This window comes from Callithrix jacchus, chromosome 9 (genome assembly GCF_049354715.1).
Source record: "Callithrix jacchus isolate 240 chromosome 9, calJac240_pri, whole genome shotgun sequence".
Classification (NCBI taxonomy): domain Eukaryota; kingdom Metazoa; phylum Chordata; class Mammalia; order Primates; family Cebidae; genus Callithrix; species Callithrix jacchus.
In genome coordinates this window covers 63,129,987-63,140,223 of record NC_133510.1, presented here as the reverse complement: position 1 = coordinate 63,140,223, position 10,237 = coordinate 63,129,987, and the positions used below count along the sequence as shown (strand labels likewise).

The 10,237-nt window shown below is 43.6% G+C and overlaps 1 protein-coding gene across 44 annotated transcripts in view; it reads left to right on the top strand.

The window, feature by feature from the left end:
* The first annotated feature begins 452 nt into the window (after nucleotides 1-452).
* RBMS2 (RNA binding motif single stranded interacting protein 2) overlaps nucleotides 453-10,237 on the top strand; it is a 101,350-nt gene continuing 91,565 nt past the window's right edge. For 33 of the 44 annotated variants that reach the window (XM_078336366.1, XM_009004023.5, XM_078336357.1 and 30 more), the window contains exon 1: nucleotides 2,494-2,624. In XM_078336366.1, the coding sequence (XP_078192492.1) occupies nucleotides 2,559-2,624 (66 nt within the window). In that variant the 5' untranslated portion in view covers nucleotides 2,494-2,558. Of the gene's footprint in view, nucleotides 480-776; nucleotides 815-944; nucleotides 1,013-2,493; nucleotides 2,625-10,237 lie in introns of those variants that run through there. The other 11 variants (XM_078336372.1, XM_078336369.1, XM_078336368.1 and 8 more) reach the window with 1 other exon arrangement.

Here is a 10,237-nt window from a genome sequence, read left to right as displayed (position 1 = left end):
CTACCCAGGAGGCTGAGGCAGGAGAATAGCTTGAACCCAGGAGGTGGAGGTTTCAGTGAGCCGAGATTGTGCCACTGCACTCCAGCCTGGAGCCTGGCGACATAGCAAGACTCTGTCTCAAAGAAAAAAAAAAAAAAGGACAAAAATTAGCCAGGCATGGTGGCACACACCTATAGTCCTAGCTACTGGGGAGGCTGAGGCAGGAGAATTGCTTGAACCTGGGAGACAGAGGTTTCAGTGAGCCAAGATAGCACCACCGCACTCCAGCCTGGGTGACAGAGCAAGACTTTGTCTCAAAAAAAAAAAAAAAAAAAAAGATGCCACTGAGGGATGCCTTTATTTATTTATTTACTGCATTTGGCTGCTGTGTTTTCAATCTCAGTTGCAATTCCCACACTGAGGCTGTCCCACCCTTCCTGTGTCCCTTGAGCTGAGCAGATACTTCCTGTCCTGTTGGAAATGAAAGTTAGAGATTGGGGGTAGGGTATATGTATTTACTCTGCAGAATGCTAATACTATCTGTTCCATTATCATAGCAAAATGTGACAGGGAAACTAGAATAGACACCTGAACTTCATTTGAGGGAGGGTTTGGGCTTCATGTTTGTTGTGACAAAACAGACAGGGTTAATTTATACCTCAAGAGAATACTGAGGATGGCAGCAAAATGGCCTTATAAAGGGATCTGAAGGCTTTCATTTTACATCCCTATTCCACTTGGATTGGTAGGAGTTACTGGATATCACTCTTAAGTTTTTGGTTTCTTTTCTTGTTAAGGTTACTCCTACGAGGACATTCCTTGGAAACTATTAGAGGTAAGTGTTGCAACTCTGTTAGGTTCTTGACTCTTACATTTATATTCCTTCCTAAGAATTTTGTGTTTTTTTTTTCTGTTTGAACTGTATGTTTTTAAAAAAGTGTTTTGCTTTGTTTTGTTTTTAACAGCTCCGAGACAACTTGAAGCAGACATCCCAACTCTGTGGACTTTAGTTTAAACATAAATTCCAGGTTTGGTGAGTTATCGTAATTGTTTCAGTTTCGTGGATCTTAAAGATGAAGAAATAGTAAAGTGCTAAATAAGGTAGCCTCCAATCGTTAAAGAAATGACGAGGCACCACGTTTCATGATATAGTTCAGTTTGATAATTGCTTCTTAAGTATGAACTCATTCCTTGGAGAATCTCAAATAGGAGTGAGGGGAATCAGCCCAGCCCATTGGTGTGACACAAGAGAAACAGATCTAAGGATCTGAAACTAGTTATACCCCATACTTTGTTTTGCTTATCTCTGCTCTTTGGTGTGTTCCTCTGTTTGTGCCATTGAACATTAAGATCACTGCAAATGGACCAGGCACGAAGGCTCATGCCTGTAATCCCAGCACTTTGGAAAGCCAAGGTGGGCGGATCACTTGAGATCAGGAGTTCAAGACCAGCCTTGCCAACATAGGGAAACCCTGTCTCTACTAAAAAACACAAAAATCAGCCTGGTGTGGTGGCAGGCACCTGTAAGCCCATCTACTTGGGAGGCTGAGGCAGGAAAATTGTGGAAGGCAGAGGTTGTGGTGAGCTGGATCCGGGATTATGCTACTGCACTCCAGCCTGGGTGACAGAGTGAGACTCTGTCTCAAAAAAAAAAAGATCACCATAATTGTAAAGTGGGAGAAGTCCTGAGCTCATCTCACACACTCAGTCTCTAACTCTGCTTTTTGTTTTTTGTTTTTTTGCATGTTCTCCAAGGCAATGTCTTAGAAACTCCTTTAAAATCAAGCTTAAAATCTTAATTTTTTTTTTTCCTTTTTGAGACGGAGTGTCTGGAGTGCAGTGGCGCGATCTCGGCTCGTTGTAACCTCCGCCTCCCAGCTTCAAGTGATTCTTCTGCCTTAGTCTCCCGAGTAGCTAGGACTACAGGCACATGACACTATACCCAGCTAATTTTTGTATTATTAGTACAGATGAGTTTTCACCATGTTGGCCAGGATGGTCCTGATCTCTAGACCTCGTGATCTGCCCGCCTTGGCCTCCCAAAGTGCTGGGATTACAAGCGTGAGCCATCGTATCCAGCCTAAAATTAAGCTTGAAATCTTACAGCTGAGATCGAAGGATGGGAAAAACAAACAAACAACAACAACAACAAACCTCTTTGTCTTTAAATGAGAGTCAGAAGTTGTTCTAGAGGAAAGGGGATAAATTTGAAAGGGGTTAGACCTAAGAACTCTTGTTTCTAGCTTTAACTCCTGAGACTATGAGAAACAAACAAACATCTTGGGCATTAGGACCCAGTGGAAGTGCCTCTGCCTCATTCAGACTCTGTTAACTTCTCTGGTGACGTAAAGGAGCAGCCCGAGCTCATTCTCTGCCCACAGCCCCCCTTCATCTCTCTCCCTCCGGCGTCTTTTCTCCCCCTTTCTGCTCCCCCTCCCTTCTCCCTCTCCCTCCCTTTTCTCCTTCCTCCCTCTCCCCCTGTCCCTCGCTCTCCTCCTCCCTCCCCCTTTTCTTACTCCCTCCTTTTCTCTCTCTCTCTCTCTGTCTTACTCACTCAGCTCCCTAACATTAAAGAGAAAATGCTGCTATCCGTGACTTCCAGGCCTGGGATTTCGACTTTGGGTTACAGTAGAAACAACAAGAAGGTAGGGAAAAGCGCTTTTTTGGTATCTAGCTACTTCCTTTTCTGGGGATCTGGCAATGCCCTTGGTTTTAACATTCTTTTTAAAGAGGGGAAGGAGATTCCTCTCTCAAGGTTTCTAATTCCTCACGGCACTTCTCCCTTTTCCACTACTTCTTTCTGCATCTTTTCTCACCTGGTTCTGGAGTTCAAGGAACTTATGGTCTCTGTGAGGCCTGAAAAGACAGGGAATTAAAACAAATCAAACTTGCAAGTTTGTATCCTTATGAAATGAAGTTAGTTTGACTTCCTGCTGACCTATCAATCTCCTCAAGGATAATGTCATCTCAGATCCTGTCCCCCAGTCCACCCACCACAAGATTATTTTATTTTTTGATTAACTGTTTACATTCTATTCCCAACCTTCCCTCCTACCCATATCACCGGTAGTATTAGATAGCTGAAATCCTAGAAAGTCAGTGAAGCCACAACAGTTTATCAAGAGCTGGATATACTCTCCTAGACTACAGATCCTACCCACGCAGCCTGTAGAGAAAGAGTCTTGAGAGACAATGCAGTTTGGGATTAAGGCACAGTGTGCTGTGATACTTGGGTCTTGCTTTTGATCTGATACTTGGAGCTCTGTAGATAGCCAGACTTTGCCGTGATCCAGGAGTCTTTATGATTAACCCATGGCTGGCAGAGAGTTGTGCTGTCCTTGGGCACTTGGGCAGTCTGGGGAGAGATGGACAACCTTGTACATTCTTGACAAGGAATATCTTTGGCTGTTTCTGGCATTTCAGGGCACACAGTATATTGATTAGGAGGAATTTCAACAACAAGACTCTCTTCATGTTGTAGTTCTTTGAAGAAAAAATGTGACATAGACATTTAGGGAATCTTTTGCTCATCTAATGGAATGTTGGAGGGCGAGGAACAACTCCTGCTGCTTTCTCATGTACCTAAAGAGTGTCTGATCAATACAGTGGGTAAATGTTTAGATCCAAAACGGTGTTGGTTTATGGGCTTAGTCTATGTGGTACTCATTCTGTTTATATCCTGAAGAAATATGGGTAGAGGGGAGAGGAAATGGGGAGCTATGGGTTAGAGGACACAAAGCAGTAGTTATGTAGGATGAACAAATCCTGAGATCCAATGTACAGCATAAGGATTATAGATAATAAAACTGTACTGTATATGGGATTCATGCTAAATGAGCAGATTTTAGCTCCTCTTGCCACAAAAAGAAACAAAAGGGATAACTATGTGGGATGATTAATTTACTTCACTCTAGTAACCCTACTATCAATATGTATCCCATACTTGTATACCTTAAATGTACACAATATCGGCCTGGCGCGGTGGCTCACGCCTGTAATCCAAGCACTTTGGAGACCAAGGCGGGTGGATCACCTGATGTCGGGAGTTCAAGACCAGCCTGACCAACATGGTGAAACCGCGTCTTTAAAAAAAAATGTACACAATATCACGAGGTTGAGAAAAAAAAAAGTACACAATAAAATTTACTTTAAAAAAGAAATGAGGTGGCTCTGTTGGCTCAATCAGTTAGCATGTGGTACTTATAAAAAATAAATGAGGCTGGCCACGGTGGCTTATGCCTATAATCCCAGCACTTAGGAGGCCAAGGTGGGTGTATCGCTTGAGGTCAGGAGTTTGAGACCAGCTTGGTCAACATAGTGAACCCCCAAATTAGCCAGGCTTGGTGGCACGCGCCTGTAATTCTAGCTACTTGCCAGCCTGGAGCAGGAGAATCACTTGAACCTGGTGGGGCAGTGAAGGTTGCAGTGAGCCAGGATCTCGCCATTGCACTCCAGTCTGGGTGACAGAGCAAGACACCATCTAAAAAAAAAAAAAAGAAATATGAGTTCATACATATTTGTTGGTTATATGTTTATATGTACATATACTGATATCCCATCAAATATACATATAGATAATACATTATATATTATATATATTTGAAAGGGAAATATTTCATGTGTCTTTATTCTCTTCAAACTTTGTAGAATACTATGTGAAAATTTCCTTCCTGATTTTTTTCCCTCCTAATCTCTCCAGTTACCCAGAACTCATGAAAATAAAATGAATTCCCACAATGAATTGCTTCCCTATTAGAGGTTTCATGTATTTGAAGCTATCTAAAAATCTCTTTTCGCTCTCTACTTTCTCTCCCACCTTGGAGTAGAGGAAAAATTTAACTAGCTTCTAAATCTAGGATAGTATAGGGGACAAGAGGTATGGTTGTGAATTTGGGTTGAAATCTCTTATCTCTTCCTGATAACTGTAAGGTTTGGCAATTCAGGAATTGTTGGGATTGGTGAGGGAGGTTGGGTAGATACATAATTATTAGTTCCTAAAGTATTTGTCAATTCTTGGAGTTCTTGTAAGTCAATCTTATGATCACATCCAAGGATGCTGCATATGTGCATCACTTTATGGCTATGCATATGATTCCTTTTGTGTCTATATAAGTTTGTGAATGTAGAGACTTTTCATATTTTTATTATTTTTCTTTTTCTTTTTTTTTTTTTTTTGAGACGGAGTTTCACTCTTGTTACCCACACTGGAGTGCAATGGCGCAATCTCAGCTCATTGCAACCTCTGCCTCCTGGGTTCAGGCAATTCTTCTGCCTCAGCCTCCTGAATAGCTGGGATTACAGGCACGCGCCACCATGCCCAGCTAATTTTTTTTTTGTATTTTTAGTAGAGACGGGGTTTCACCATGTTGACCAGGATGGTCTCGATCTCTTGACCTCGTGATCCACCCGCCTCGGCCTCCCAAAGTGCTGGGATTACAGGCGTGAGCCACCGCGCCCAGCCCTACTTTTCTTTTTTTGAGATGAAGTCTCACTGTCACTGAGGCTGGAGTGCAGCAGCGTGATCTCAGCTCACCTCAGCCTCCGCCTCCTGGGTTCAAGCGATTCTCCTGCCTCAGCCTACCGAGTAGCTGGACTACAGGAGTGTGCCACCACACCCAGTCAATCTTTTGTATTTTTAGTAGGGACGGGATTTTACCATGTTGGCCAGGCTGGTCTCAAACTTCTGACCTCAAGTGATCCACCTGCCTTGGACTCCCAAAGTTTTGGGATTATACTTTGAGTTGCCAAGCCCTGCCCATGTTTTCATTTATTTATTTATTTAAGATGGAGGCTTACTCTGTCATGCCCAGGCTGGAGTTCAGTGGCTCAATCTTGGCTCACTGCAACCTCCACCTCCTGGGTTCCAGTGATTCTCCTGCCTCAGCTTCCTGAGTAGCTGGGATTACAGGTGCCCTCCACCACGCCCAACTCATTTTTTGTATTTTTAGTAGAGACTGGGTTTCACCACATTGGTCAGGCTGGTCTTGAACTCCTGACCTCAGGTGATCCGATCACCTTGGCTTCCCAAAGTGCTGAATTACAGGCATGAGCCACCGTGCTTGGCCCCATACTTTAATTTTTATTTTACTTAATTTTTTCCCTCAACACTAGATGACCAGGGAGGGTGTTTTTAAACTACAGCATTATTACATTGCTCTTTGTCTTGGTATTAACAAATAGGGCTTACTGTGTTTGTTTCTTTGTTCTGGAAAGTGTTTTAGATGCATTTGCTTAGATAATTTGTATTTTCCATACCCAATTAATTTTGTTTATTTAGTTTGAGACAGAGTATCACCGTCACCCAGGCTGGAGTGCAGTGAAATGATCCTGGCTCCCTGCAACCTTGGTCTCCTGGGTTCAAGTTATTCTCCTTCCTCAACCTCCTGAGGAGCTGGGGCTACAGGTGCGCGTCATCATGCCTGCTAATTTTTGTAATTTTAGTAGAGACAGGGTTTTGCCATGTTGGCCAGGCTGGTCTCGAACTCCTGGCCTCAAGCGATCCACCTGCCTCAGGTTTCCAAAGTGCTGGGATTACAGGCATGAGCCACTGTCCGGCCTATTTATATATTTTTTGAGACAGGGTCTTACTCTGTAGTCCAGGCTGGAGGGCAGTGCCACGATGTCAGCTCACCGCAACCTCCACCTCCTGGTCTCCAGCGAGCCTCCCACCTCAGCCAACTTTTTTTCTTTCTTTTTTTTTGAGACGGAGTCTTGCTCTGTCACCAGGCTGGAATGCAGTGGTGCAATCTCGGCTCACTGCAACCTCCGCCGCCTGGGTTCAAGCGATTCTTCCGCCTCAGCCTCCTGAGTAGCTGGGACCACAGGCACGTGCCACCACGCCTGGCTAATTTTTTTGATTTTTAGTAGAGACGAGGTTTCACTGTGTTGGCCAGGATGGTCTCGATCTCTTGACCTCGTGATCCACCCGCCTCGGCCTCCCAAAGTGCTGGGATTACAGGCGTGAGCCACCATGCCTGGCCCTCAGCCAACTTTTTTATGTAACTTTTTTTTTTTCCCCCTGAGAAGGAGTCTCGCTCTGTCACCAGCTGGAGTGCAGTGGGGCAATCTCGACTCACTGCAACATCCACCTCCTGGGTTCAAGTGATTCTCCTGCCTCAGCCTCCTGAGTAGCTAGTATTATAGATGCCCACCACCACGCCTGGCTCATTTTTTATATTTTTGGTAGAGATGGGGTTTCACTATGTTGGCCGGGCTGGTGTGGAACTCCTGACCTCCAGTGATCCACCCGCCTAGGCCTCCCAAAGTGCTGGGATTACAGGCATGAGCCACCGAGTCTGACCTATATATAACTTTTATATAAAAGTTATTGTTTTTTACTCAAACTAATAAAAGTTATCGTAAAAATTTAACTTTGGCTGGGTGCGTTGTTCATGCCTGTAATCCCAGCTCTTTGGGAGGTGGAAGCAGGCAGATGGCTTGAGGTCCGGAGTTTGAGACCCAGCATGGTGAACGTGGTGAAACCCTGTCTCTACTGAAGATGTAAAAATTAGCTGGGTGTGGTGGCTAGTGCCTGTAGTCTCAGTTACTCAGGAGGCTGAGGCAGGAGAATCACTTGAACCCAGGAGGTAGAGCCTGCAGTGAGCCCAAATTGTGCCACTGCACTGCAGCCTGGGCGACAGAGTGAGACTCCGTCTCAAAAATAAATAAATAAATTTTAAAATATTAAAAGTAGGATTATTACTTTGAAATATATACTTATCAGGAAAGATGTTTCCTGAGGAGCCCATGATAGTCATAGTTTTCTTACTCTTCCTTGGCTGGTGGTAAATATAGGAATGCAGTTAACAAAAATGTGTAACGCCTAATAAAGGCAGATTTTTTTTTTCTCAGGATATAGTGTTAAAATTTGTTTTTCTTTCTCTGGAATTAAAGTAGTTGCTGCAGGGGGAAAATGTGGATTTCAAAGAGGGATTCTGCCAGATAATTTTTTTTTAACATCAGTTTTAATACCCTTCAATAGCTTGGCTCACTAAAATAAAAGGCTGAAGTAAAAAGAGATGGGGTCTCAACACTGTTTCTTCAATGTTTGCAGAAGTTGCCTCAGTAGAGAGATTTGAGTATAGGTGAGACTGAACAAGGAAATGTTTGGGACTAAAGGAATTTCAAACTTGTAAAGGGCCTAACCACGCCTTTCTTGACATCATCTCCTTGGCATGTGTTATTATAATTTAACTCCTCATAGGATCAACAACCATTTCCTTTGGAAAAAAAGAAAAAGGACTGTGTTTAACTTAGGATAATTCGCCTTCCCCAACATATTTTGCATACATTTCTATTTCTTCTCAATATTAGTATATTGAAGACTAATGGGGAGTGGGAGGTAACGATGAAAGTAGGCTGACTGGTGGGTACTGCCAGATCCTCACTCTGAGAAGCTTGTACCTGAGATTGTCAAGAGTGTTTACTCAGGACAGAGCAGTGACAAACTACTGTAATCTCTTAGTACTTCTAACAGGATAGAGAATTTTCTGTGTGTATGTTTACTACTTTTCCTTCTAGTTTCCATCAAATCAAATGTAATAGGACTGAGAATTAAGAACTTGTAGGTCTAACATCTCTTAACTGGGGCAGCTGTTCTGTTATCTGTAATAACAGAATAATAAATGGTTAAAGTTTAGTGGTAGGCTGGGTGTGGTGGCTCACTCCAGTAATCCTATCACTTTGGGAGGCTGAGGCGAGTGAATCACCAGAGGTCAGGTGTTTGAGACTAGCCTGGGCAACATGGTGAAACCCTGTCTTTACTAAAAATGTAAAAAAAAGTTAGCCGAGTGTAGTGGCAGGCGCCTGTAATCCCAGCTACTTGGGAGGCTGAGACAGGAGAATCCCTTGAACCCAGGAGGTGGAGGTTGCAGTGAGCCGAGATTGCACCATTGCACATCGGCCTAGACGACAGAGCAAGATTTTGTCTAAAATAAATAAATAAATAAAGTTTTGCGGTAATGTTTTTCCATTGACCCCTCCTTTCCATTTTTAATGCTACTACGCTAATTTATGCCCTTATTACTGAATACCTTTACTACTGTAATAAGCATCCAGCATGATTTCCTTGCCTCCTATTTATCTACTTTCCTATTCCTTGCCCCCAAGTAATTTTATACCTGCTGCCACACAGTCTTCCTACAATCCAGCGATCTAGCACTATTACCTGTATAAAACACTTCAGGCGGGGCATGGTGGCTCACACCTGTGAGCCTAGCAGTTTGGGAGGCCAAGGCGGGTGGTTCACCTGAGATCAGGAGTTTGACACCAGCCTGGCCAAGATGGTGAAACCCCGTCTCTGCTAAAAATACAAAGATTAGTCGGGCATGGTGGCAGGCACCAGTAATCCCAGCTACTCGGGAGGCTGAGGCAGGAGAATTACTGGAACCTGGGAGACGGAGGTTGCAGTGAGCCGAGAGTGCGCCATTGCACTCCAGCCCAGGCCAACAACAGCAATACTCCATCTCAAAAAAAAAAACAACTTTAATGGCTATGTATTACCTGCTGAACAAAGTGCAAATCTCTGGCCCAACACCCACTATCCGTCTGGCCTTTCCTTATCTTCTCCGTTTCCCCTGCCACCATGCCCCCTTGATTCTGTTACATTTGCTCTACTGGCCAGTTGTGTTAATGCAGTTTTCTGGATATATGATTTGGTTGCTGGTTTGCATTTCTTATTCCATAGAACAATGTGTAGTATAACAAAAAAATAAGAAACAGAACAAAGGAAAATCAATTAGAATAAGAAGTAAATTGGAATTAAAAGGCAAATATAGCCAGGCACAGTGGCTTATGCCTGTAATTCCAGCACTTTGGGAGGCCAAGGTGGGAAGATCACTTGAGCCTAGTAGTTCTAGACCAGCCCAGGCAACATGGCAAAACCCTGTCTCTACAAAAGATACAAAAATTAGCTAGGTATGATGGTGTGCGCCTGTAGTTCCAGCTGCTCAGGGCCCTGAGGTGGAAGGATCACCTGAGCTGGTGGAGGTCGAGGCTACAGGGAGCTGTGATCACGCCACCGCATTGCAGCCAAAGCAACTGAGCAAGACCATGTCTCAAAAAAAAAAAAAAGTCAAGTATGCAAATTGTAAAATTGTGATGCTGGAAGATGAGAACTGAAGCATAGTCTTTGAATTTGTTAGTGTCAAGGTGGTTGATGACTTTGACAAGCAATTTCAGAGGAATGGGGAGCAAAGGCAAGATCGGAGTAGGTTGAGTGAAAAAAGGTAAGGAAGTAAAGATGGTATATATACACTAA